At 51.4% G+C, this 27,217-nt stretch overlaps 10 protein-coding genes across 10 annotated transcripts; 5 read left to right on the top strand and 5 right to left on the bottom strand.

Moving 5' to 3' along the window:
- Positions 1-459: 459 nt before the first annotated feature.
- On the bottom strand, positions 460-3,002 carry A1O1_06082 (uncharacterized protein; the record flags this gene model as incomplete). Its single annotated transcript, XM_007726962.1, has 3 exons — positions 460-908; positions 990-2,291; positions 2,351-3,002. 3 exons carry the CDS (start codon positions 3,000-3,002, stop codon positions 460-462), a joined length of 2,403 nt encoding a protein of 800 aa, XP_007725152.1.
- A 2,726-nt stretch (positions 3,003-5,728) lies between these two features.
- Positions 5,729-7,664, top strand: A1O1_06081 (uncharacterized protein; the record flags this gene model as incomplete). Its single annotated transcript, XM_007726961.1, has 2 exons — positions 5,729-6,770; positions 6,862-7,664. 2 exons carry the CDS (start codon positions 5,729-5,731, stop codon positions 7,662-7,664), a joined length of 1,845 nt encoding a protein of 614 aa, XP_007725151.1.
- Positions 7,665-9,448: 1,784 nt separating this feature from the next.
- Positions 9,449-10,318, bottom strand: A1O1_06080 (uncharacterized protein; the record flags this gene model as incomplete). The annotated part of the gene is made up of 1 exon (XM_007726960.1): positions 9,449-10,318. The coding sequence occupies one exon, from the start codon at positions 10,316-10,318 to the stop codon at positions 9,449-9,451; it is 870 nt and encodes a 289-aa protein (XP_007725150.1).
- A 787-nt stretch (positions 10,319-11,105) lies between these two features.
- On the top strand, positions 11,106-12,330 carry A1O1_06079 (uncharacterized protein; the record flags this gene model as incomplete). The annotated part of the gene is made up of 2 exons (XM_007726959.1): positions 11,106-11,188; positions 11,238-12,330. The coding sequence occupies 2 exons, from the start codon at positions 11,106-11,108 to the stop codon at positions 12,328-12,330; spliced, it is 1,176 nt and encodes a 391-aa protein (XP_007725149.1).
- Positions 12,331-12,357: 27 nt separating this feature from the next.
- Positions 12,358-12,914, bottom strand: A1O1_06078 (uncharacterized protein; the record flags this gene model as incomplete). Its single annotated transcript, XM_007726958.1, has 2 exons — positions 12,358-12,676; positions 12,727-12,914. 2 exons carry the CDS (start codon positions 12,912-12,914, stop codon positions 12,358-12,360), a joined length of 507 nt encoding a protein of 168 aa, XP_007725148.1.
- A 1,396-nt stretch (positions 12,915-14,310) lies between these two features.
- On the top strand, positions 14,311-15,063 carry A1O1_06077 (uncharacterized protein; the record flags this gene model as incomplete). The annotated part of the gene is made up of 2 exons (XM_007726957.1): positions 14,311-14,477; positions 14,613-15,063. Coding segments are annotated over 2 exons (618 nt in total), but the record flags the coding sequence as incomplete, so codon positions are not given.
- Positions 15,064-15,613: 550 nt separating this feature from the next.
- A1O1_06076 (uncharacterized protein) lies at positions 15,614-16,146 on the bottom strand (the record flags this gene model as incomplete). Its single annotated transcript, XM_007726956.1, has 3 exons — positions 15,614-15,814; positions 15,870-15,985; positions 16,038-16,146. 3 exons carry the CDS (start codon positions 16,144-16,146, stop codon positions 15,614-15,616), a joined length of 426 nt encoding a protein of 141 aa, XP_007725146.1.
- An 897-nt stretch (positions 16,147-17,043) lies between these two features.
- A1O1_06075 (uncharacterized protein) lies at positions 17,044-18,663 on the top strand (the record flags this gene model as incomplete). Its single annotated transcript, XM_007726955.1, has 1 exon — positions 17,044-18,663. The coding sequence occupies one exon, from the start codon at positions 17,044-17,046 to the stop codon at positions 18,661-18,663; it is 1,620 nt and encodes a 539-aa protein (XP_007725145.1).
- Positions 18,664-19,108: 445 nt separating this feature from the next.
- Positions 19,109-20,598, top strand: A1O1_06074 (uncharacterized protein; the record flags this gene model as incomplete). The annotated part of the gene is made up of 2 exons (XM_007726954.1): positions 19,109-19,357; positions 19,405-20,598. The coding sequence occupies 2 exons, from the start codon at positions 19,109-19,111 to the stop codon at positions 20,596-20,598; spliced, it is 1,443 nt and encodes a 480-aa protein (XP_007725144.1).
- Positions 20,599-23,894: 3,296 nt separating this feature from the next.
- Positions 23,895-25,231, bottom strand: A1O1_06073 (uncharacterized protein; the record flags this gene model as incomplete). The annotated part of the gene is made up of 2 exons (XM_007726953.1): positions 23,895-24,759; positions 24,819-25,231. The coding sequence occupies 2 exons, from the start codon at positions 25,229-25,231 to the stop codon at positions 23,895-23,897; spliced, it is 1,278 nt and encodes a 425-aa protein (XP_007725143.1).
- Between the last annotated feature and the right edge of the window lie 1,986 nt (positions 25,232-27,217).

The following is a 27,217-nucleotide window of genomic DNA, read 5'->3' as shown; positions in this document are numbered from 1 at the left end:
ATGACTTCCACGACGCGCTGGAGTGTTATGGGACAGGCGCTCTCCCTACGCATAACAAGATATCAACATCATGGATATTTCGAGGACTCCCAAGCCAGGTGTTTGGAACCAAGTCATTCAGAGCGTATCCCTGAGCCAGCGTGGCCGTGCTGTGACATGCCAGTGTACTCCGAGAATCAAGGTCAATCGCTCATCATGTTCTGAGTGGGTATATCAGTGTCTTAGAGTGCATGAAAACCAACTCTGGCTTGCCAAAGCAGTGCCAACATATTCTGGTCTTGAATTTGTAGTAAATCGAACGCCTTGTTCTTATCCCCAAGCCCAACATCCTTGTATGTATCGAACGCTTACTATACCCTGGCCACAGACCACCATTAACCTTCAACGCTCCATAATTGGCCTGCTTTTTGCCGCTACAAATCATAAAATTCATCAGGTTCGTATTCCGCTTCCGGTCCCTCAGTCCCTGTTGACCACTCTCAAACTCCGTCGCGGGTTCAGTACCACGCCCAGAAAGCTCGGCTCGTGACCGGCCATCAGATCCTCCGTACTGCTTGCTGCCGTGGCTAGCCCGGCACCACCAGGCACACTCCGGTAAGGATTGTTCGTTGCCAGCGCATTCGCCCGAGCCGCATGACCGGATCTGCTGCTCTCATCCCCACTTCGATTGTCTGCGCTGTTGCGGCTGTCACTGGTCTGGCTCTTGTCGCTGTATTTGACGGGCGTGAAACCTGCACCGATATACCTGGGATCGCCCGAGAGATGCTGTCGTTGTGCCATCGTTATATGGTTTTTGTAGATCTTCAGTTGCTTCCGATATAGCCATGTGCAGAAACCCAAATAAGCAGCCAGGACGGCGAAACACCCGGCTATGACTCCAGCGACGATGGCCCCGATATTTGGACCTCCTGATGAGCCGTTAGTCCCACTGTCGTTGTCATTGTCGTTGTCGTTGCCGTTTCCAGTGCTACTGCCACTACCACTGCCACTGGTGTCAGTGCCTGGCGTGGCTGTCTGGGTCGTAACGGCCCCGTTGGATTGAGTGACTGTGTACGTTCGTGGGCTGCCCGATGCCAGAGGACCTTGCGTGGCTGTTTGAGCAGGGGCGGTGACGGTGGCCGCTCCAACAGCATCGCCACCGATCACCGACTGGACTGCTTGTGGTACCGCGTACCCGTACGAGCCTTGCACCGCTGAAGGGTCATCTTGCTGGCTCTTCTGCCGGTTCAAGTTATCGTTCGTGTCTAGAGCATAGTAGTTGTTTTGCCATGAGAGCGAGCTGGTGTTGAACACGTATATTCCTGGGCTGTCGCAAGAAAGCTCCTGGCCAGTATATCCGCCAACAACAATCATCTGAGCATTCCAGACATCGCACGTGTGGCCGGCTCTGGCCGGTGGCACAGCCTGGTTTGAAGTGTCTACTTGAATCCAGGTGAAAGAAGGAATAGTCAAGATCCACATATCGTCGTACTGGGTTTGCCGGCCGTAGGGAATCAAGTTCTGGCCTCCATACATGTATACCTGGGTAGAACTACCGTCTGCAGCTGACACTGCTACAGCACACGGGTTGACCCGAATCTCGGGGGTGGGCCCGGCTGTTGCTTGCTTGTACCAAGTTGATGTGTCGATATCATACACGTCGATAACGTTCAATTGGGTAAAAGTGGCGTTCGTTCCGCCTGCCAGCCCGATAATGATGCCAGATTCGCCGTATCCAGGGACATAGACAAGAAGGCCATCTGCACGTTCAGGGAAACCAGCCGACTCCTGAGTGCCGCCCTCAGTGATGTTGCGGTAGATCCCAGATGCACCAGCAACACTATCGTCGTCGTCGTCGACCGCGGCGTTGCTGTATCCTGGAAAAGTGTACTCCAACAGACCACGAAGGTAGACGCGCGCGATAGACTGCGACCATCCGAGGGTCGTGTAGCCATCCAGATGTCCTCCAAAGTAATACCCGCGGCCAAGGCCTGGTACAGAGACACCTGCTCCTTCGGCAGCGCGTTCGACTGGTTGATCTGCCGGCTCCGAATTGTCTCCAGAGCTTGTCAGTGGATTTGAAGACTCCGACCAAGAACCTGAAGAGATGTCGTACGTCCATGTCGAGAATGGCACTGGGGATGTAACAGGCGAATCCGAGAACTCGCCGCCGTAAAGGACAAGCGCATCAAGTGAGTGCCATAAATATCCAAGTGAAACTGCAGGGGGTCCACTCGGGACAGGGAGGCTCGTCAATGACGGCGTAGAGATCTGCCAGGATTTCGTCAGATCGAGGGTGAGGAAATCGTTGTCTGTATCCAAGGTGTTAGTGGATGAATCTTGAAAGGTCTTCAGGGTTCAAGCAACATACTCCACGTGTCTTGTGTTTGATCTGAGGACGTTGTAGACCTGCCACCATACAGATACAAGGTGCCATTGACCACAGCACTTTGCTGCGACCATCTCCGGCAAACATCCGTGGCACTGTCTTGCCGCCTTTCATTTGCCGACGACAACTCCTTCTTTGGCCTCTGCACTATGACGGGATCTCTGTTTTGTCCGGCTCTTGCCCTTACCGGATTCGCACCCACCTGCAGAATAGGAGCTGTGTGTAGACTGGGTACGACCAGCATAATCACAATGGCTAAGAAGAGCAGCCTCGGAAGGGTAGGAAAGTAGGACGACATTGGAACACTGTTGGATTTCGTCGCCGAGGTTAAGTCGCCCCGGTTTGGCGAGTTGGGTTCGACGATGTCAACTTCACTGCGAAAGCGGACGTGTAGTTTTGGTCTTGGTTCTTCTTTTATTTTCGCATCGCCAGCGGCATCTGGGTCATTTAGACCAATTTCAAGGAACGCAGTACCCTGGTGAAGAGGGTGTTCTTGACATGGCGACTTGTTGCGAGTGGCACGTATTTTGGGGTATTTGAAACTTCCACAACGAGGACAATCCGACAATCGATTTGCTGTACCCGCAGTTGTGGCGATTTCACGGTTGGAATATTGAGCGTCAGGGGAGGCCATCCGGGGAACGCGTAGGTACTCTCAACAACTGACACGATCCATACAAACAGCGGAGGGCGTGAAGAGTAGTGGACCCCAAGCGTAAGAGCTACCTCTTGTGTATGTAGGAGAATTGTGATGCGAGTGTAGAATCACAGCGCTCCTAGAGCCTTTTCCAAGTACTCAGGCTATTAGACGTAATTGAGGTCGTGTCACCGAACCATGACGATTGACCATGATTTCGCTATCAGGAAGTCATCCACTGTTCACCTCCCCTGTCCAGGGGACAACAATGAGACCTCAGTTAGCAGCGCTAGCTAGTGGCCCGATCAGGGTTAAAGAAGGTCATCATGGCAGCGCTCCAATGAACCCCTGGGCGAACGGCTGGCTTGGACGCCGGGGGCAGTGCTGTCCTGCGCTTAAGATCCAAGGCCCCAGACAATTTGTGGACAATCTTTCCTCTTCGCAGGTCTCAGAATGGCCGCCGGATGGTGACATGCCAACCTGGTGCCGTGGATGGAAGAGCCATGACATCGGAGGCTTGTCCCAATCCTACTAAGAACGGGAAGATCATTCTTTTGGCGGGCAGGTGAAGGCCGTTGTGGGTTCGTCTGGGTCTCTGGGGTTGGAGATAACTGTCGCTGCCTGGTTCAGGGATTAAGACGTCTGGGTCGCCCCAGAAAGCTCGGTATTTCAGTACTTGATGCCTGGAATTCTAGAATGCGTCAGTCTTTAAGCGTCTCGTTCTTCGTCGAGGAGATCGCCCTCGACAGTGCTGGGACGTCTGCCAGAGCAATGTTTGGCGGAAATGGGAAACACGACCGTCATGCCAGCATCCAGTGTCAGATGCAGAATGGCGTGAGGGGAACTCCGGACTCATTCAAGTTGTCGATGATCGAAGCTGGACGGATTCCATCCACCCCTTGTTGCTAGCAATAGTAAACCATGACTGGACGGTGGCCCTTTAGGGTGAAGAGGCGAGGGAGGGTGCTGATTCCAGGCAGCAAGACTGCGGTTGAGGTCACTCTCGCCCGACCTATACGATATTCTATATTCTCTGCGCTCTGTGCCTCATCGACTGACTGTCCGATGTACATCATCTTCGTCAATTACATGATGGATGCACCGCCGGTGAGCTTCACAGACCCTGCAGTCTCTTTTGAATATTGAAATCACAAGCCTGACCCTTACAAACGCCATCAAGTTCCCTCAAATCATGTCCATCGGCACTTTTCGATCTTTGGGCATGCGCCCGATGTATACAGTATACCGTCCATATCCCTACCTCTCTGGCAGTTGCGGACCTCTCCTCCAGCTTTACCAAGACCAGCTTCTGGCGTTGCTCGCATAATCTCGGCCCCGGCCTTGTCCCGCAACCAAGAGCTGACTTGTGAAAGACTGTGCCAAAATTCTAGATATGAGGATCGTGAAAAGGATCCAGTCAGGTGCCTAGTATTGCCATTTGTGAGATTGAAAGCCTCATACGGTACTTGATGCTCTCACGCCTCGCCAGAGTGATATCGGAACATGGCTTCATTCCAGGCCTCGCCTGCTCTTCCGGTCCTTTGGAGCCTTCCTGCGTGGAGACCTTGCGCTGGTGGGTAGGGCCAACCAAAGACAAGCATGAGTTGCATCAGTGTCTCCTGGAAGCCACACCCTCACATAATTACAGGCAATCTCCCTGGGATGTACGCGGCGGTTTTCTGGAATCTAAACATACATTCAACTCCCAGTGTTGATTTACACCACGATAAGAGGGATGGGACTCCCAAAGTACGCCGATCGCCATGATCTGAATAGTCGGTGAGCGACATTCCTGTCTGCTTGTTAGTGGTAGTACAGATCAGAACGCCTTACGACATCAGGCCCAACTGTCTTTCGACTGAAGCGGAATGGAGCTGTCTACGACTATCAAGATCCATACGCCCTTTCACACGGGGCATCGTCAGTGGTCAACTCCACCAGGCCCCATGAACACCACATTTATACAGTACCAAACAATGAGTAAACCAACTACACCGAGAGGTCGACTCTTCAGACCAGTGGACGGGCCGGCACGGATAGAGATGTGAAGCATCTGGTATGCTCCAACATTGTGGTAGGTTACCTGTTACGGGCCTTTATTCAGCAAGCATAAACAAATATCAACTGAGGTTCGGGCAGACCTCAGATGGCTTCTGAAAGAAAAGACTGATGGCCTTCCTAAAACTCATTTTAATTGAGCCTTACCATCCAGCTCCCAGATCAACAGGGCGAGCTCCAACACCTCGGGATATGATACCCCAGTGTCCCGCGCACGTCACTCCCCTGCTCCAAAAATCTGCTTACGAAGGACCCCGTCTCCAGGCGGTGGGGAAAGGGTGTTGAAATTCTTTGGAGCGCTTAATCATCTCCCCACCATTGAGAACCGTCTTTTGTCTGTCCCCACCACTGGCAAGATCTCCATCTTCTTCGAGGTCTAGTATGAGCCGCTAGCAGACTGTTCCTGCTTCATGACTGGTCTGCGCGGCATCTCATCCGAGAAGTTGGAGTTCATCATGAGTCTTTGATGAAAAGATACATTCCGATGGCGGCTCGACTTACCGCTCCTCTAACGTGTTTCTTTTTTTCTTCCTTTCTGGTTTCCTGTCCTTCGTTCATTTCACTGATTGTACGCTCTACGCTGAACATAGTTCGAACATCATACGACCATCGTGCAGTTAATCTGACCGCAGTCGCCCAAATATCAGTTGGGATATCTCCTCGACATGGCGGAGCCCGAAAAGTCGGCGCCCCCAGTCGTCATATCACAACGCTCCCCTTCCCAGAATGGCTCAGACAAGGAGCGGTATCCGTCTATAGACCAGTCGCCCGCATCTTCGGTCTCTCAATCGGATTCCGATCATGACGAACGAGCACTGACCCTCACTATAACCCAAGCATCAGGACAGTCGGCCACCAGGACCGTGACTCGGATGACAACCCAAGGCACTGCATTCACCTCCGACCCAAGATTTGAGGTCGATTTTGGGGTGGACGATCCTGAAAATCCTCGGGATTTCCCATTCTGGTACAAGGCTTTCGGGCTTTTTGCGATCTCTTTTGGAACTCTGGGTGTGGTCATGTATTCAACTTCTTACACCTCTGCATTGGCCGCCATGCAGGAAGAATTTGGCGTCAAGTCAGAAGTTATCGCTACTCTCGGGGTCACGACATACTTACTAGGGCTAGCTCTTGGCTCCTTGATCCTCGCTCCCATGGCTGAGACATACGGTCGCAAACCTGTGTACACGATATCCATGGCCTTGTTCACAATCCTCATCCTTCCTTCCGCACTGGCGCATGACATGGCAACAATCATCATTGTAAGGTTCTTCGGCGCCCTGTTTGGAAGTGCCATGATATCCAATGCACCGGGATCTATTGCCGACCTTATCACCGACGAATACCGTGCTGTGGCCTTCTCCGTCTGGAGTATCGGTCCCATGAACGGTCCCGTGGTCGGACCGACCATTGGAGGCTTCGTAACTGAGTACCTTGGCTGGCGCTGGACCAACTGGATCGCCATGATCTGGGGAGGCACCGCCTTTATTTTACTGTTGTTCTTCAAGGAGACCTATGCGCCGGCGCTGTTGCAGAAAAGGGCAAAACAACTGCGCAAGAAAGAGAACGATGACCGATACTGGAGTCGGTATGATGTTCGAGTCGGATTCGTCGAGCTGATGAAGGTCAACCTGAGCCGGCCGTTCATCATGGCCATCAAAGAACCGATCTGCATTTTCTGGAACTTCTATATCTCTTTGATCTATGGTTTGTCTTGCCCCCCATCTTCCTCAGTGTCATGTTCTCTCTCTATCCTGCTACGTGTTGCAAGGTACACCAAGGCTAACTCAGTCCACAGGCATCTTATATCTCTGCTTCGTGGCCTACCCCATCGTCTTCACCGAAGAACGCGGCTGGTCTACAGGTTTAAGCGGACTCTCGTTTATGGGCATTGGTATCGGCACGATGATAGTCATCTGCAGCGCGAGTCCGATCAAGAAAATGATCGACTCGCACGCACCGGACAAGGATGGAAACATTCCGCCCGAGGCCATGATGAGCATCGTCTGTATCGCCTCGGTGCTTGTCCCTATCGGCGAGCTGTGGTTCGCATGGACTTGCTACCCAACAACCATCCACTGGGCAATACCCATTGCCGCCGGCATCCCGTTCGGTTTCGGAAACGGCGCCGTCTTCATCTACGCCACGAACTACCTCGCTCACAGCTACGGCATCTTTGCGGCCAGCGCCATGGCCGGCAACACTGTCATGCGATCTGTTCTCGGAGGGACTCTACCGCTGGCTGGCCCCTCCATGTATCGCGCCATGGGGCCTAATTGGGCAAGTACACTATTGGGTCTGCTGGAGGTTGCCATTATCCCGATTCCGTTCCTCTTTTACCGCTATGGCTGCCGCATCCGCGAGAGGTCGACAATGATTCGCGAGATGCGTGAGAATGAAGAACGACAGGCCGGGAAGCGTAAGAAGGCCGAGGAGAGAATGCGCGTTACTGTGATGAATGGCGATGATAAGGCCGGCACTCAAGAGGCCCAAGTCCCTCTGGGTCGTGTTAGAAGCCGGACCGATCAAGTTGCTAATGTGGAGGAGCGTGTTTCGGAAACAGAGAAAAGTGCTCAAACCTTTGGGACAGAGACGGTGTGAAGCGACTACAGGCCATATATGGCAGGTGTCCTTTTCTCTTCCCCATGAAACGGGACGAGACTATGCGAACACGATGTGACGACGTATTTGTTGACCGAGATTCTGGAAAGACAGCACACTCGAGCAATCGCGTTCATGAAGCCTACGTTCAAAGGGATCCTTGGGAAAAGGAAAAGTGTCAGCAACGGCTTTGAATTACGATGAAGCCGGTCGCACGTTTTGAAAGTTTTCAACGATTCCAGCGTTTTTATGTTATTCTATTCTGTGTTGATTACATGTTGCATTTGGGCAACCACAGCGCGGTCACGGTGAGCTTCGAGTGGGAAAAAACAGCGTTGCTTTCAGGGGCATCCAGGCCATTCTGCTCTGGGGTTTGGGCAGATGGTGTCCTGGCATATTGCATCTTTGGGTAGTCAAAGATTCAAATGGTTACTAATGCTTCCGGATTCGGTATATATATGTGTGGAACATTGGACGAAACAGCAGCATAAGATCCTTACCAACCCCACAGGGGCCAAATGGGGCGGATGACGGGATTGACGATGGTTGGATATATCGATCGGACCTCAGTGAGCATTGAGCTTTGGAGAATCTATCCCCGGATTCAAGGGATGCGGAATACAGATATAGAATAATAGATTCTCATCACCCTGCCGTCTTCTGATTGATATAAGTCTATACTTCTTATATACCGTATGGGGAGGTTGGAGTTGTGAAATCGTGAAATCACGTCTGAGCATCATTCCTTTTCTTCGCAGATTCGTCAAGGACTTACACGTTCTGATATTGTGATTATAATAATCGACGCTTGGACAGTGTAGATTAGATATTAAGTATTATTAAGTCTATATCAGGCAAAATCATCTCTATAAATCTAAGTATATATCGTTCAGTGTCGTAAAAATCACTCGCGGCTTTCCCTTTCAGTGTTTCTTTCGTATAAATCACTATTCGGTAGATAAAAAGGCCGTCGGCTGCTGGTCTTGGGAGTGCAAAACGGGCGTAGCGGAGCTTGAAGGAATATGGCGTCTTCAAGGAGTCGAGGCTGCTGCTAGACCGCGACAGCGTTTCGTCATATGCTTTAGATAATCCTGCGTTTGTAGCAGTTTTCGTGATAATTCTCTTGAGAAACTCTCCTGATCGTACTCTTCGAAGTTTCCCGGGGAGCGGATGAGCCAAGAGCTGGCGTATGTTGTCCAGAGAAGACGGAACGGTATCCACCGCCAATCCAGCGCCCACCAGCCGGCAAGACGCTTCTTCCGACAGTGGTCGCCTGGCCTGGGACGGAAGAGCATTCCTCGCATAAGCCTTATCAAACGGCTAGCGGCTCTCCAGCTTTTCAGGGGGGTTATGGGCCAAGGATGGCTGGCGAAGACCATGGATCATCCTTTCAGACAATGACGGACGCATTGCTGGGAATATTAGGCGATGGCATGAAAGGCATTCAGCCAGCAGACCCAGAGACAGAAAGAGGGCGGCCAGTTCATGCGCAGCAGGACCAGAAACAAGGTCAGCTGATGATGTCCCTATCGGATACCTCGTTGCATGATGATCGTGTCTTAATTGGATCTGGGCCTATCCAGACAGGAACTGGAACCCTGCGGGAAGGCCGAAACTTGAAGGAGTGGGTTTGTCCTGTAGCTTTGGCGTCAGGCGTATAGTACCTGTGTTTCCCAGGTGATGTTGTCGCTGATCGAATGATAAAAAAGCTCGCTGGCTGTTTTGGGGCACCGAGATCCCATTCCTAATATGGCGGATTTTCTTCAAACCGAGACCACCGTCGTTCATCTCTTCCAAACTCCATGCTCGTCTTTCTTCCATCGGAGTCCAATCGGAGTGTTTCGTCTCAACGGTCTAGGGCGGTACTGCTGGGGGGAGACAGGATGCTCTGCCACAGAGGGCAATGGTCCGGGTGACGGGTTGGTACGTTCCGGCGATGATCGTTCGGACTGGATCAATTCTCTGTCCTCGGGCGTGGTCGTTCCAGAACTATTGATGCTTCCGAGCCCCCTCTCGACAACTTGCAGCATATCCAAATCAAAATATTTATTTTGCTTGTATTCTTCACGCATGCGCTGCCGTTCGTCAGGTTCGTCAGCCTCGTCGCCGCTTATGATCCGGGTCAGCACGCCCATGCTATCAACCCGGTCCTTCACAGGAGCTAGCGTGGGCGGTCCTGAGTGTGGGCGCCTCATGGCTTGTTCCTCGGCGCTCACACGATGGCTCTTTTGAGTGCCGACCACGCGCGGGACACTGCAAGACCCGTTCGTTGCATTCATATTGTTCTGTTCTGCGGCCTTCCTCGCCCTTACTGCCGCAGCGTGACGGGCCGCTTGGACAATTGGGTCACGACCTCGCCTCTCCTTCTTCGGCTTGTCGCTTTTCTGTGCCTTCTCGGGTTTGTCTGGTTTGTCTGGTTTACTTTTCCCAAAGAACCACCCAAGTCCCGATGGAGACTTGGACCCGGAACGTGAATTGTTGGCTGAACGGGCAGCACGAAGATCTCCGTGGCTGGGCGATGTGGACAGACCAGGCTCTGACTTTATGGACGTCGAGCTGGTGTTTCGGGACATTGGAGGTCGAAACCGCACATGGTCACCCGAGTGCCGTCGGTCCGGCAAGGGACGGCTGTAGACATCGAAGGAGTCGAGCATTGCGGAGCACGAGTTGGATCGATTCGTGAGGGATCTTTGGCGATGCGAAGACGGAAGGATCGAGGAAGAGGACGAGCAACACGGTTGGGGGAAGGTTATAGAAGGAAGCGTTGAGGGAGTGACGAAATATGAAGCTCGGTTCAGAAAGCCGAAGCCAGACCCTGCTGTAGCCTGTACCTAGACCTAATGTACCTCTTTTCAGATGCAGTGATCTATCTTTTCACACATCAGAAGATGGGCGGTCTGTGGCAATTGTAGACACCATCATCTTAGACCATGGACAGGTGGTTGGGATGGATGGAAAATCTGCACAACTCACTTCCCCATCGTATCATGGATGGATAGCAAATTCACACTCGGGTTCCTCCGATGTCACACTTTGATAAAGCCAGCGAAGCCTGATGGTAGGCAGACCAGACTATAGAAGTCAATGGCATGGACATTTTCAACTAATAATATTTAATTGATGGGGACAAAAACAGGGGCCAAGGGTGGCGAGAAGCTTTTTGCTGAATGTCTGGAGAGCGCAGGTGCCAACCAGAGACCTTGTACAAGCTACTAGTATAGTACTAGTAGCAGCCTTAACAGTAGAGATGCTTAGTACTAGTAGCTCTGTGGTAGGGCTCAGAAGGCGACACACCCGCACCACTCACTCGTTTGCCTGCGCTACACCAACCTGCGCATATGCAATCCATTCGTTCCATTCTCCCTTCCACCATTCCATCCACTGCTCCCTGTTACTCGCTATTATCTCGGTCATTGTATACCTCAGGTACCTGAGTCCGTCATGTCACTACACAACCGCTCCCTGTTGTGGACTGTAGCCTTGTTCACTGCGGTCAATGCCAGATATGTTATGTATCTAACAGGGTTTGTCACTTGTTCTGCCGGTTATCGTGCTCAATGACCCTCGAAACAGGCAACACAATCATGTTCCCGATCTCTCCCTCGTAAAGGACATTACTCACGTTGCACTGGCCTTCATACGAGCGGATGTCTTCAATCAAGACCGTCCCGAAGAATGGCCACTGTTCACCAGCGTTGACGCCGTTCGGTCTCAATTTGCACCCGGCACAGCTGTGATGGTAGCTATCGGAGGTTGGGGCGGCACTGATGGCTTTTCGCAGGCCGCAGCAACAGCATCCAACCGGAAGCGTTTCGCAGCAAATGTTAAAGCAATGGTGGATTCTACAGGAGCTGATGGCGTTGATGTCGATTGGGAATACCCCGGCGGCAACGGAGAAGACTATAAACTGGTCCCAAACGTCAACAAATCCTGGGAGGTTGCCGCCTATCCTAAACTCGTAGCTGAAGTACGTTCGGCTTTGGGTCCATTACTCCTGATGTCTGCTGCTGTCCCTGGCCTGCGCAGAGACATGTTAGCTTTTACAGCTGAGACCATCCCGCAGATTGACCATGCACTGGACTTTTGGAACGTAATGACTTATGACTTGATGAACAGGAGGGACAATATGACTAAACATCAGTCCGGGATAATTGAGTCGTTAGACGCCATCGATGCATACGTCGACCAAGGCGTCCCTGCGGAAAAGGTGAACTTGGGCTTTCCTTTCTATGTCAAATGGTTCATGACAGACCCCAACGGCAACTGCAACGCGAACCCTATTGGCTGCCAGACATTGCCAATGGAAGATCCCAGCACAGGAGTCGACTTGGGACGAGCAGGTGCATTCTGCTGGGCCGATGAAGTTCCTTCAGAATTGGTCAACTCCTATGTCAAAGCTATGAGTCAAGGAAATTATGACAGTGAGAGAGGTGGCCATTACTACTGGGATCCAGAAGATAATATCTTCTGGTCCTGGGACACTCCTCACTCCATTGCTCGCAAATTCCCAGCCATCATGCACACAAGAGGACTCGGTGGTGTTTTCGCCTGGGGTCTAGGTGAGGATGCAAGCGACTGGACGCATCTACGGACTCTAACTGTAGAATATCGAAGATACAAACGCACCAATAACAAGGAGCGAAAACACGGCAAAGATGAACTCTGAAGTCACGGTTGCAAATACTGACAGCATCTATAACAGCACATCTTGGTTCTGCTTGAGTCCCACTATCTGTACAATAACCCTTTTGACAATAAGCGAGTCGGTCTTTTGCTCCCATGCATGTGGTACAAATTTTGCGTCCACAGGATTCCGAGACAAAAACCGAGTGAGTGAAATGCCTGAGGCGTCGCAAGGGATTCTGTTGCGCCAACTTCTGCTTCTCATTTCCCCCGACCCGGGAAGTAAGTACCACTCATTTCCACGGTCATCCTGACCGTGCTGATTTCGGCTGCTGGGTTGTTTTGGCGTCCAGACCGCTTGTGAGACGACTGGCCGACACCACTCAACCCTAATGTCGAAGAGGTGGTCGTCGCCCGATCGAGAGACGAAACCACTCACTGCTTTCCGCCACTGTTGAACCAAGTCCAACCTAGCACGGGGCTTCTTTTGGTCTTGCCGCTATGATTGAACCAGGTCCAAGCTAGCACTGGGCTCCTCTTGGTCTTGCCGCTGTGATTGAACCAAGTCCAGCCAAGGACGGGGGAACGCTTGGCCAGGTCCATATCTCCTGCAACATCTCGTGCCATTGCGAGATGCTCGGCATCTTGTCGAACGTAAAGAGTGTTTGGCTCGATGATGGGCCTGGGGTTTGCAACAGGCAACGCTACCGCGAGGTAGACGAAAGCAAGAAGGAACAGAAATTGCAGCGATCGATGCATCGTTATCGTTGAGTGAAACTGAGGAGCAAGGGGTCGTGGTTTGTGATGGAGCTCACACTATGGTTTTGGTCTCGTGAAATGAATGTTTTGGAGTTCAAATTGAGTGTCTGTTGTTGTTGCTGTTGCTGCTTGTGCTTGTGTGCAACTGTCAGAGCAACTCATCCAGCAGGATATTAAGTTGGTTCTTATACATTGAAATTTGACCGAGAAGGAGCATACAACTCTACAGCATGATCACCTACGCTTCTCAAGCGCGCAGGCTATTCCAAAGGGAATCACCAGCTGTGCAGGATGGCGCAATCATCCAGTAGGAGCAGAGAATGTATCGACCTCAAACACATCGTGTCGGAGGTTTGGTTAGTTCGCATGGCTGTGGTCAGGAGCTATCGAGGTGATGACCCCATATCAAGCCTATCCCCCAGACCATCGTACATATCGGTGGCTCCTGTTGGATTCTTGACCAAGGACCCATGGATATCAGGTCCCTTTCGATCACTCTGGAGACGGTGCTGTCACATCATGCTATAGAAGTATTCATGTGAACAACTTCAACAAGCGCCGTGAACCGCAGAAATCGGTCGTTCCCCCAGCGCGGCTCAACGCACGACTCTATCAGGAGTGCATCAATGTGCCACCAGTGCAGCCATCGAATTCATGGGTGTGAAATGCCCCGTTCCACCACTCTTGATTCGACATCTTTCCTGCTTCTTGTGGGGTGGGAAAATAGCCGCCCTGGCTGCCTTAGGGTTGACCCCTTTTCTGGGTCGTTGGCTGGCGGCAAAAGTCAAGTGATGGCCACAAAGAAGGAATAAGTGGCTGGCACCGACAACAACAACAACGGCGGCGGGAATTCGCCAGCATGGCCCAATACAAAGTCGTGTTTGATGAGGACGATGAATTTATACTCGTAGGCAGTACAAATTCATCCCCTGGCAGTGATTGGTGGAATGGGCGGCTCTTGTCTCGTTTCAATGAGGCAAAGCGATCTGCAGTTAGTAAAAAGGACAGGTACCTCCTTTAGCAAATCTCGGATGTAGAAGCAGTTGAGCGGTCAACCACCTGAATTCCTTAATTGATCGCACGTACAGAAGCCTTCGACAAGTTGATGGATGTGATCGGATAGTTTTGGAAGTCCTGGGTCTTTCTCCTCTTCTGCATCCACTGATCTCTTAGCCATCATGTTGACAGCCTATTAGTAGTTGCACAAGACGAGAATCTGTATTGGTCTCTGATGTCAAGCAGACCTGCAACAATGCCAGCCCCAAAGCAGGCATACAGCACTTCTTACTCGATCCTTGTTCTGCAGGTGGGTGCTTCGAAGAAGGACCTACAACCTGTGCTGGACCTGTCCAATCGCATATTTGATACCGCCCCGTTGCCACCGAGTCCTCACTCGTCTCTAGATGAATGGCACGGACGGCTATCCTTACGGTCTGCTGTTGGTAGCGGGAGCGGGAGCTCAATACTGGCTACGCTACAACTTCTGCTATTGTTCCTGCTGCCACAGACATAGGTTTGGGAGATGGGACACCTTCTTCAAGACTACCATCACCCAGTGCAGAGGAGGTTTATTGCACCATCATCCGAGTCCACGCATGATCCCAAACTAGCTGGTCGTTCATCCGCTATTGAAGGATCCAAACACCATTCGTCTTTGTCTACCGATCGCGACACCGATATCCAAGATCCAATTGGTTTCGTCTTCGCTAGTCCCAAGACTTATCCATCTCTACCGCATCCAACACTGCATGTCTGGCTTGCCGGTATCGCCGAGCGGGCGCGAGGCACAGGAGTGTTTGCAGCACTGATGGCCGAAGTAGAGACGCATGCGCGAAACACCAACGGCGGCGTAGGTGTTGATGTCAAGGCTGGCCAGGGGCACGTGCAGGCCTTGAGCATATGTACTTTCCCGGCAAGGTTTAGTAGGATGTTTTCCATCTTGCAGAGGGAGGGGTGGCAGGTTAAGGAGTGGATGGATGATGGGCAGAAGGTGCTTTTGGTGAAGGAGTTGTCTAATACGACACCTGCGCCCGAGGCCGAGTCTTGAGGCTAGATCAGGATCTGCCGGTGTAATACTCGAATGTCTGAGAAAGCTCGATACAAGCCGAGATCATGGCATCCAGGAGCGTTCCTTTTCAATAGAATAGACAAACGACTCTGGTTCCGGAAGGGTTACCGAAAGAACTTCCTCCTGGTCGATAAGTTCGACCTAGTCGCTACTTTGACTTTGTGCGGTTGATAGCGTCCCCGTGAGCAGGAACTGGTCAGAAGTCAAAGGCCAACAATCAACAGGCTCGGCTGGACCGGTGCCGTCATTCAGGAGTAGGTCAGCGTCTCGTGGTGCCGAGGACAAGATTCAGTATAAGCTGCGCGGTCAACAGTATCCATGCTGGGTTCGTTAGGCAAGAGCAATCCATGCTCTGGAAAACAAATGAAAGATGATAACGAGTGAAATATGAAATGATAGTCGGCAGCTGTCAATTCAACACAACTGCTTTAGAACATTATGGACATAATATCTCACAGACGCCAACCACCTCGGTATCATATGATGCCAGTATTTTGACCTACTTGCCACCGAACCAGCTGCTAAGTCCACTCTTTGCCTTCGCCGCTTTATCTTCGACCGTCTTGTCAAACTTGTCGACGGCACTGTTGAACTCTTTGTTCGTCTTTGCGCCCAACTCTTTGGCCCTGGCCTCGGCCTCGGCCAGTTTAGATCTCGTTTCCGCTTCCGCTTTTGCCAGTTTGGCTTTGGCCTCGGCAGACTATTGGGGTCAGCATCGTAATATAGGTTGAGGCGGCCAGGAGCGTGTGTCTTACTGTTTGATCCACCTTCTGGCCGGCTTGTGATGCCCAGGCTTGAGCCGTCTTCTCAGCTTCCTTTTGTCGGCCTGGGAGCTCCTTCTTTATGTCGGCGGAAAGCTTGGAAGCGTCGGCTGTCTCATGGTTAGAGTCGGTCTCGTTAAAGCCCGCCCGGATTGTACACACCTTCGAAACGCTTCTCGGCGGTCTTGGGATCACCCCCGGCTTTATAGAGGTAGTAACCGGCTCCGCTGGCGACAGCAAGCCCGGCAATTGTGAGTCCACGTCTCGACATGATCGATGTTCTTGTTCTTGTTCGGAACTGGTTGAGGAACGGAGGGTGTCTGGAAGTAAACCGCTCAATGGTTGTGATGTGTAAGGATGATTTGGAACGTCGGAGAAGTTGCGGCAGACTTTTGGGAACACGAGCACTCGAGATAGAGATCAGGTAGCTAAGCGCGCAGGGGTCACAAGGTACAAGTAGATGTAGCTGACAGAGACTGTTGGCAGTATGATGAAGAAGCCGTGCTATAGGATAGTAGATGAGAGGAGAGCAGGTCATTGCACTGGCATGGCACCATGGGGAAAATCACAGTGACATCATCGTTGGTTGTTCGTCACTGCGGGCGGTTACAGGTACTAGGTACGCACTACGTAGGTGTTTACTGGGTACTACGTAGGTACCTTGGACCTATTTTGTGGCTGATTATGGGGCTAGGGAGGCAGAACTCCCCGCATCTCCCAGTACATTGCCGCCCATAAGTGGCTTGCTTCTACGGACACAATGCCAGCCATCTGATGCTAGTACTACTAGAGTACTAGTGCCTAAGTAGAATCTAGGCCTCCGATTGCACCAAGAAAATCTTGCCTGCGCCCACGCGTCGACGACGTCAATGCTCAACTTAAGCCCCCGCCAGGCGTAAGGTAGCCTAGAAGCTTGATGTTGCCGATTCTCTTCTGATTGTATGCCTACATCAAATTCTTGTCACGTTCGTTGCGCTCGTCTGTATTTCGAGCGTCTGTGTTCCTTTCGTTTCAACCGTTTTGCGAGGCAGGAAACGTGCGCACTTTGAGAGTCGTCGGAGAAGGTTGCAGGCATCATTCCTCAACAAAGGTGGTCCAATTTCGACTATGAGTCTGAACTGAGGATTTTCTTCAGCTCGTCCTGCCTCATCCCTGAATTCTTAAAGGCATGTCAGAAAATGTCTCCAGACTCCCCACCCGCGTCTCTACCCTCGATGGCGCTGCACCAGAACCTTTCGATCACGAGATCTCATTGATCGACACCACTGATACCACGACCCATGGCGAACCCGGGTCCAGCGCGCAGAATCTCGCAAAATCAACTACCCGTTCTTCGTTAAAAGGCCGTTTGTCGAAACGAAAGCATGCGAAGTATGGAAAATGGCAGGAAGGTCGCTACGCCTCCAAAGCAGGCAGCACTGTGACAACCGAGGAGCGGGAGCCGCCAACGGTGCCATCAAACGAAACCGAGGCCGGCAACGGAACAGCAACTGTGGATTTTGCGCCTAGCGTTACTGTTGACCGAGGACGAATAGGTGCAGAGAAGAGGAACAAAGAATCGAAACATCTAAAGCAGGAAGTTCATGAGTATGACATTCTCTACGAGAACCAGCGAGGGTCATTCTTCTGTGGAATCCCATTGTATGCGCACTCGTCCCTGTTGCCGATAGATCCTTCTCCATGGGTGAACAGGGATTTACACGACTCCCCAGTCAACATCACCAATGCTCAAGTCCCGGATCCTAGTTGGGAATGGGCCTGGAGAACTTGGTATGTTGACATGAGTTACGATGTGGATGAAGAAGGCTGGCAATATTCTTTTGCCTTTGGAAGGAATTGGTCATGGCATGGTACACATCCTTGGTTTCATTCCTTCGTCCGGCGAAGACGATGGTTACGAAAACGCGTCAAAAAGAACCCCAATGCTCTTTGGGGCAGACCAGGCAGTATGGGTGCCGCCCACCATCTAAATCCAGACTATTTCACCATCCACTCGAAACGAGACCGAAGTCCGGTCAGTGCCGTCGATGGCGCCGGTAAAGCCGCCAGGCCATCGAGCTTCATCAGCTTTCCGAGCACTGTCGACCCGGACGAGCCTCCTGAGGAAATCAAAGACATCGGGACTCTGCTCAAAACCCTCAAATATGCCACGGTTGATCGTGAGAAAATTGACCTCGTGAAGAAGTTTGTTGATCAAGGTGGGAGCGAATTGTTCTACCTCAAAGACCATATTCCCGACATTATGGCATTTTTTGTATTTCAGAATTCGAGGAAACAGCTGCTGTCGTATCTTAGGCAGACCACCGACGAAGCACGTCAACACCGGCAAAAACATGAAGACGAGGATAAGCCTGAGGGCGATACTGAAAGAGGAAGGATCGACAATCTCCTTGCTGCCGTTGATGCTGCCAACGCCGAGATTGGAGGTTTGGAGTTTTGGAGCGATCGAAAGCACGTTCTGAAGACTTCTGACAGCGAGGGCATGGCAACAGGACCCATTGCAACTATTTTTGATGAGCATGCGCCAAGGCCAGAGCCAGAGGTTGAGGATGATCCAGTCAAAGAGATCAAAGGCATATCGGAGAAAGCCGACATTGACCTAGAGCCTACACCAGCTGGTTCCAATGCAGAGACACCCTCGGCAACTGGGGATGAAGAAGACCGAAAGCGGAAAGAGGCCAAGGGTAAAGGCCGAGCAACTGAGCATGACAGCGAGGACGACCAGGCTGAAGCAGATCCTACCCCACGTTTGGGTCCGGACGATGTCCTTGTTCCGGAGCAAGATTAGGGGCTTTCTCGGGGGGACTGTGTTGTGCATTAGCGCAGGCGTTGGTCGGTTTCTCGCCAGCTCCTATTTGAGCATGAGTATCAAGTATCTAGCATAATAATAGGTGTGGCTAATGCGTGATGAATGAACAAACGAGAGACTGCCGAATGTCAGTCGCTGGTGAGACAAGGCTGAGAATCCAATATAACCTGATCGGGCTAGCGCACACGGATCGCTTCGCGTCGCGTCGAGGACGCGTCTCTCTGAAAGACCCGGAAGCATTGAGACCAGCCACCGTCAGAATTACTGGAGCGTAAGTGTGATTGTGAACTTCTAGCAGCAATTGATCTTGGATACGTTATAGATCATTGCCAGTTGCTTTGCATCCTTCTCTTCACCGACTTGACCCTCAAAATCCTGCGGGAAATTCAACTCTCGGTCGCGCCTTCCGTTTTCCAATTGCACCATGGCTCCTTCCGTCCACGGAACAGCCAGTCGAGTCGGCAAACGGCAGGCAGGACTACAGAGCTATGCAAAGGTGTCCAAGAACATCAATTCGCGACTCAATGTCAAGGCGCTCCTAAAAGAGGCAGCACTGAACCCAGTCGTCAACGGGCAAACTTCAGCCAAAGCAACTTCAAAGCGTAAACACATTCGGGTACAGGATGACAGTGACGCCGAAAAGGATTGTGCCAACACTGCAACATCTAAAAAGGTGATAATTGTCAACCTCGCATTACATCCAGGCTGACCTTCTTCCAGCCAAAGCTTCAATTGCCCACACCACCACCTTCGCGAAAAACACGAAATGGCTCGGCCGACCCTGAACTTTCTCCATCACTTGAACTGCGGCAACTTTCGCTTGACAGCAGCAGCTCAGCACAATCAACGCGCAGTTCAAGCCTTCCCCGGGCCTTGAAAGACTTGATATCTCTGCACGGCGCATTTCTACGGGCATTCATGCTACATATTGCCCATAATGGAAGAACTGCCCCGGCAGACCTGGGGACGTTGATGGCCTCGATGACTAGGCTATGGAAGAAGCAGACGGTCCAGAAGGAAGATATCCAGCGCATCCTGGCCATGTACGAACTTGACTCGGTCAACGACATTGTGGCTGGTCAACTCTTAAAACACAAGAATGGACCCTTCAAGTTGACAATAACACTGGCAGGAGGGGAATCTACCCGTCACAGTGTGGAATACGTTGGTACTCGTGGTCTTGACACGCTGCTGGACTCGCCCTTTGATGAACGGAGTCTGCAAAACTCCTATGAGGCGCAGGTCCAAGCTGCATTCGAATCATGCTGCGACCAAGCAGATGAGTTGCTTCGTGGCGAGGTCCGGCAGCTTCCTCGCTTAGAGTTTACTATTGGGTCTCAAACGCAAGCTCGCAAGAGTAAGGCTACGGCAGCGCGGAAGGAGATCCTGCGTCTGTCTTCTCAAGCGCAGAATCGGTCAGGCTCGCAATTCTCGGCTGCCAAGGAGACTTCGCAGACCGAAGAGACCACGACACCCCAAGTCGTCAAAGATCGAACTTTGTCTCTTTTAGACCGGGTCCGAGCCAAAGCACTTGCCAGTTCGACAACCACACCAAATACGCCGGAAGCTATTGTACGCCGGTACGCTCTTGGTCGCATCCAGGAGGTGGTTGAGATCCTTCGCATGCTGCAACAACGGAAGCTGGCTTCCAACTTTAACTCTTCTATTCATTCCAGCCCCGGGAAGGTCCGGGGGAAAGTGTCATTCAGTCTTAATCAACTTGTCAACGACATCAGAGGCAGTCTCGCCGTGCCACTTGGAGAAGCCGAAATCAGGATGTGTATAAAGATATTGGCCGATGATGTACCGGGGATCTGGTTGTCTGTATACACGGTGGGAAATGTTCAAAGTGTGGTTCTGAATGGCCCGGGTATGAGTGGGATTGAAGTCAAGAAGATACTCGACGGACGTTGAGAGTGCGAAACTGTGAAGGACTGTCCATGAGAGCAGCCATTCATTTGTGCAAGCCTACATTTGATCTGTGGAGATTGATGGATGTTAGTAGCGGCAGTGTCGGTCGTTGCATTTGAAATGCAACGCAACGACTCCCAGGAGACGGATGTCTTACATACTGTGTCCTGGCATTGAGTGATATGCAAAAGAATGAAGTAATGACATCGAAGACATAAGTCCAGAAATGGGTAAGATCCAAGAGTGTTTCACCTCAACGTGTTCATTGACTCGTTCTTCAATTTCAGTATAGACTATCGTTTAATCCTCCGACCTCTTAAGCACTACAAGCGTCAACACCGAGTAGAAGGATCACCCGAAGCATGCGGCCGTCGTGCAGTAATTCCAGCACCTCTTCGATTGAACGGCAATAGTTCGAATTTTCGACATTCGCGCTTGAAACAGAGCTGTTCTCTTTCCTCGGAAACTTCGTTGAGACCCAGATGAACCAACACGGAGACAACACCCTCGAATATCAACCATCAACACAACACCTGGTGCATTATATTATAGCTTGTATCCCCATCTCATGTCTTTTTGTCAATCGAATTGGGGAGCCGAGTCGAGATACTGCCTCCACAAGCTCCCGGGCAGGCAAGTTGAATCAACCGCAGCCCCCCCAGACAAACGTGATCTTGATTAATCGAATCCTTTTGGATCTGGCGCGACTTTTCAATAGGTTAGGTAGGTACTTGCAGTGGTACCTAATTGTTGATACCTTGTCACATCGAAGAGGCCCTTCCTCGGCCTTTGTGCCCTAGATAGGTCTCATGGTGGAAGCTCTCTCGATGATTGAAAATCGTGCTTCCGTCTTCCTTCGTCTCATTTGCTAGTATGTATGCGCATGCGCTGGCGTTTCGTACCGAGTGATGATCCACCAAGCATCTATACCATCCCGATCACAGTAGCTATTAGCCATCCATCCATCCAAGACTTGAGAGAACGACAGACTTTTTCTCTTGGGAAGATCGGGGACGGTCATGACTAAGGTAAGATAAGACATTCCACTAGGTGGATATCCCGAAAGGCTGTAAGGAACTGTGAGGGAAGGAGGGAGAGGGAAGGGTAAGGTTGGCTTTCGACTTACGAATACATCCAGGCAACCAACCCAGAATAGTCAAAAGGATATTAATGAGGAAATTGATATCACAGCCGGTCTTGAGGAAGACTGCGAGCGGAGGCAGAAAGATGGCGAGAAAGTAGAGAAGAACATCGCTCTATAAATCCAAAATGATCAAATAGGGTCAGTCAGTACAGTCAGTCGGAAGAAATGAATCGAAGTCTCGCCACGGTATAACGAGAACAGACTCCATCCAAACCAATCCATGCACAGGAGAAACGGAGGCACAGAAAGGAGAGCGTGTTAAAGTCAGATGCGGAGAGCAGAGGAGACGAGGGACAGCAAAGGAAAGGAAACGTACAGTCGACGAGGCTGGAGGGGCCATCTTGTGTCGTCTGGGCTCGTGAGTTGAGGTCAATTGATTGGATTGGGGATGCTTTCGAAACGGCTCCGTCGACTGGGTCTCGAGTCTTGAGTCCTGAGTGAGGAAGATATATAAGATAAGGTCAATCTTGATCACTTTCAGCACCTGAGGTAGTAGGTCGGGTTAGGAATGCGGTGGTATTGGACGTTATAAGTAACTTGAAGGCTGCAGTGGTTAGAAGACTGGAAAAGGTACCTTGAAACTGTTTATAACTTGTTGTCTTCCATCTACTCAACGATGACGTCGATGTTAGGAAAACGCGTCAACGAAAGTACACGCTAAGGTAAGGTACCTACCTACGTAACACACCCCTATGCTAGGGTTAGGGTTATGGGTAGACACTAAGATGGTATCGCAGACTGGCAGACAGGGCCAGAACATACTACTATCCATTTTCGTACTCATCGCTTGTCTACTAGTAGGTATGTTGTAAGGCTTCAGCTTGCAGTATCAGGCATGTAACATATATAGGACAAACCAGGCAAAGGGGCCAGGGTTCAGCCAACAGATGAGATGGGCGACTTAGCAGTCAAGGTAGTGAACACTACATCTCCTAGATTAGGTACTGTATAGTGGTCTTCATATCTCGAGTATAGATAGGTACGTAGGTAGGAAGGTAGTTCAACAATCCATTAATATTATGGTATGGTAGAAGTAATCTTGGGATCGAGTCGTCTTATACCGTCCAATACAGTCAGTCCAACCCTGTCGAACAGAGAATGGAGAACAGAGAATGCATTGCGAGTCGACCTCGTCGAACAACTCGGTTGCTGCTATGGTCGCACAATCTCCAGTCATACGACATGGGCATCTCTCATAGCAACCATGTGACACAATGCCACCATAGTCTATAGATCAATGATCGCGCCAACTTGAACCTGGCGCCTGTGGACTTGTATGCATGGCCGTTGAAGGTCGGGCTGGGTCGAGGCTGTGCGGACGGGGTTAACAGGGTTGCGCCTGGAATGTCGTGCTGGAACTTGAAACACGCTTCCACTTTCCACCCATGTCGTGAGGCATCCTCAACATGGAGCTTTGCAGACGCGTCAGCTGCCATGACTCCAGCCTGGAAATCTCCAGTTCGTCTGTCCCGACTGTAAATTTCCCCTCTCGATGGGACTCGAAGTATTTGCAACATGAACAAAAAACTCCTTCTCTTCGGTGCCATGTTGACACAAGCGAATGGCGTATCGGTCATGACCATGTCGATAATGTTGTACACAAGTAAGCGAACGTAATGGCGCCAGCCAGACAATATACTGTGGACGCTCAACAACAGAAAACGAGAGCGACAAAAGTCCTCCCAAAGTCACCTCCCGGGATATGCATTCCTGGTGCGACAAGAAACAAAATCCATCCATTGATGGCAAAGTCAATACCCTCGTGTATAAACTATGATACTGTGCACAGCCAGAGCAGTACCGTTGTCCGGGGGCAAAGGGCGGCCAGCCAGCGCAATATTCGAGTAATCTTCTCCATGCCCAATCGGTCTTTTATGATTCCTCCGCTCGCGGTCGGAAGTTGTATCGAGGGGCCGCTGGCTGGCATCATTGGGTGCTGGAAACAAAAATATATCCGGCACTTCGCGTGTAATGATCACAAGAGTATTGCCGGATCTAGTTGCAGAATCAAAGTGTCGCTCATATGCAAGTTTTGTCCGTAACCGTCACATCGGTCATGCAGAAACGCCTTTGCTAACAATGCTGAAAATCAATCCAAGGTCGAAGACGAGGCGCGGAGGAGATTCTAGTATCCCCATGGCGGCCGACCTTGGACTCATCTTTCGTGGTTCGAATATGCTCCAGCCCAGATATTGTTACTCTCCTCGGTCGGGCTGAGGGAGCCAGAAGAAATGGAGGATGACGAACCGATCGTCCATTCATCGCTATCAGGAATGTTGGGGTCTGCCAAGCCGGCCAGGTTGTACCCATAGTCGTTGTGAGACTCGCCGACCTCGATGTAGTCATAGTCCCATCGATACCGCTTGTCGGGTTGAAGACGCGGGAGAAACTTGGATTTGGCAAAGTAGAAAATGACTCCAGCCAACATACTGCCGGCGACCAGGTCGACGACATAATGATGGGAGAGGTACATGGTAGCCCACCATAGCCATATGGCATAGGTGGCGAACAAGGGCGTGAGTTTCGGGAAAACGTGGCTCATGAACAGGGCCTCCAGAGTCGAAGTAGCGGCATGGAGAGACGGGAACGCCCCAAACACCATTGGAGATGCCGTGAACCCCGAGGTGTACATGTCAAACCCAAGCAAGGCATCGATACGCGCTAGGCCGGCCGGCGATCCTTTCATGGAATAGTTGGCCGGAGCCAATCCGTACATGTTCTCATACCACGGCGGGGAACAAGGCAACAGGACTTGGGTGATGACTCCGATGAGACTCATGTAGCCGAAACAGAACCCGAAAACCGTCACGGTCGTAGGCGGTGCCCAGACGAACATGATTGCGGAGCACACAAAGGGAGCGCCGAAGTGGCCGAGGCCGTATGGGAACCAGGCCAGAATATCTAATGCCGTACTCTTGTGGGCTGAGAGGATGTTGCTCAAGTTGGCGCCGTAAAGGATATTCTCGAGGGCGGGGAGGACTTTGACCCAGATAGGAGGTCTCCATTCGGCGGGTATGAACCTGTTGGTCCGAGGTTAGTCTCTGGGAGGGCCAGCTTGTGCACCCAAAAGCAAACTCACCTGCAGGAGTAGAACCAGATCAAGTATGCGGCAATAGGCATGAAGGGTCGGAAGAATTGTCTCGTGACAGGAAATACTAGAGAGGCGAGGAGGAGCGTGGCGACCGACGTCTTGACCAGCGGACCGGGAGACTCGATGATGCTCAAGGAGAAAATCCCCAGAACCGCAAGAAACAGCCATTGTCCATCATAGAGCGTCCATTTATGATCTTGCAGAGAGCGCAGTGTGTCGGAGGGCGAGAAGGAGGTCTGGAGAGCCGAGAGGGACGAGGCAGGCGACTGTCGATTCCGCAGTTTTGATCTCAGTTTGCGCCGTAATCGGTGCGGGACCAGAAGTTGTAGGGACCGCCATGGCAGTTGTATATGTTTCTTCGAGATCGCAGCGTCCTTCCAGGACGGAAGTGACGTCTGCATGGCACCCACTGGTGCTGCGTCTAGCTGATTGCGACCGTAATGGGCGTGTGATCAGTTGCGCGAGACTGCGGCCTAGGTTGGGAGGTGTCGGTCTTGAAGAGAGAAAGAGGCGATGGACGGAAGAGGAGGATACGGAACGTCGAGTCGGCGGAATTGGTTATGGACTGGTGTCGACAGGTGCGCGTATAAAGATGAAAGAAGAGAAGATACGAGAAGAAGAACTGCTAGAGCGCGAGGAGAGTAGTGTTTCTTCAAGATTGATCGAGCTTAGGTGAGAAGTAGTGGAAGAAGTGGTAGAGCGCAGGTTAGGTCGGTAAAGGAACAGACGGATGTGGAAGTCGGCGGGTGGTTAGTTCAGGCAGGGCCGTAGATGCAAGCGGCCACAGGTAAGTAAGTAAGCGGCAGAGAAGCAGAAGCAGCTAAGCGAATAATAATAATAATAAATTGTGCAGGTTTGTTCTACCAGGAAAGATCACTCACCTAAACCCCACGCCCGAACCGATCAAGCCGAAGCTCCAACCTACTACTGTAGTACCACTGCATATATGTATAGGCGTCTAGCAGTCTTGGGGGCCTGCTAGTCCTGTAAAGTCCCTAACGATCCAGGCCCCTCCAAGCTTGGCCGGCTGTCAATGAACTGAAACGGTGGCAGCTGAATGGTCAAAGCCTGAGTAAGCCCCGGAGAGTCCGGCCTGACGAAGGTCTTGGTTAGGGGCTGGGCGTCTGATCCACTGAAGCGGTCGCCTAAAACCACCCCTAGAGAAAGCATTTTCACTGCTCTAACGGGGCTTGGACCGAGAAATTCTCAGCTTGAAAGAAAAAATCTCTCGGCTGGTTCGACGTCACCACTGCACCATCATTTAACTTTTCTGTCAGTGTCTGTAACGGTTCATGATGCAAACGTGCAGAAGCTCGCACCCAGTAGCACAACAATAATGATATATGGGCATTTATTGACACCGACCGCGCACGTGTGTTATCGGTAGTTGCCATGGAAGGGAAGTGCATGCAGATGCTCTCTGTTGTGAGGGTGGTCAGTGGTCAGTGGTCATCGGTCATCGGTCATCCTCATAGATCGTGTCAGGGCATCGATCTGCTTGACAGGTTTGGTCTTGTGGTCTTGTAACAAACAACGTGTTTAGGCACCAACCTTGTAGAGAGAGGGGAGAACTCTGTTGTTGGTTTGTCAAATTGCGAGGGGGCAATCGTGTCGAGGATGGACTGATACTAGTACTGTGGTTCTAATAACTAAGGTACCCTGGATTGATCCAATGCTCCCATAGTACCTAATTCAATTGAAGGTCTGGCCTCTAACTAATAACCACTTTGTATGAAGTTGGACTGTATGATTACAAGCAATCTCAACCATCTCCATACCCTAATTTTCCTGCCTATCCTTCTCATCATCTCCTCTCAAATTTGGCCGTTGTTCCTTTACCCCTATTCTCAGGGCTTGGGACGTTTCTTCCTCCACTCCTTCAATTTCCCTTACCACATTCTACGGGGGCGAGTACTGGGGCAAGGAGTCTTGCTCTCCCTATCCCTTCCTTTGGTAGTAGTGCGGTCTCTTGTCCACCCCGCCGTCGGACTCAACGAGACCGAGAACCATTGGGTTGGTCTCACACGGCCGGCCAACTCGGATCGGCTTCGCTCATTCCTCGGTCCTCCCCTTCCAACCCAGAGCAGGCCAAGATCCAGCATGCAGAATTCAGAATCCATGTCGGCTTCTCTGCGTCTACAGGTCGTAGCTGGGGCCTTACTTCCGCCCGAATCCGACCGATTTCGAATCATAGGTATACGAAAGAGTACAGGAAATACGAGTCCTTCGATGATGGGGGCAGCACAGACCTGCGTGAGAATCGTCTCTAGAGAGTCGTCGCTGGCCGTGTCGACACGACTGGATTTTGTGCTTCGCAGCCGTGTACTCTATAGAGCCTCCTGCCTTGCTCTTGAAAACCGGCCCTGGCTCCTTGACAGTGATCATAA

This window comes from Capronia coronata (assembly GCF_000585585.1).
Source record: "Capronia coronata CBS 617.96 chromosome Unknown acBCG-supercont1.5, whole genome shotgun sequence".
Lineage (NCBI taxonomy): Eukaryota > Fungi > Ascomycota > Eurotiomycetes > Chaetothyriales > Herpotrichiellaceae > Capronia > Capronia coronata.
Note: the sequence above shows the minus strand (reverse complement) of the source record. Positions and strands in the feature narration are given on the sequence as shown.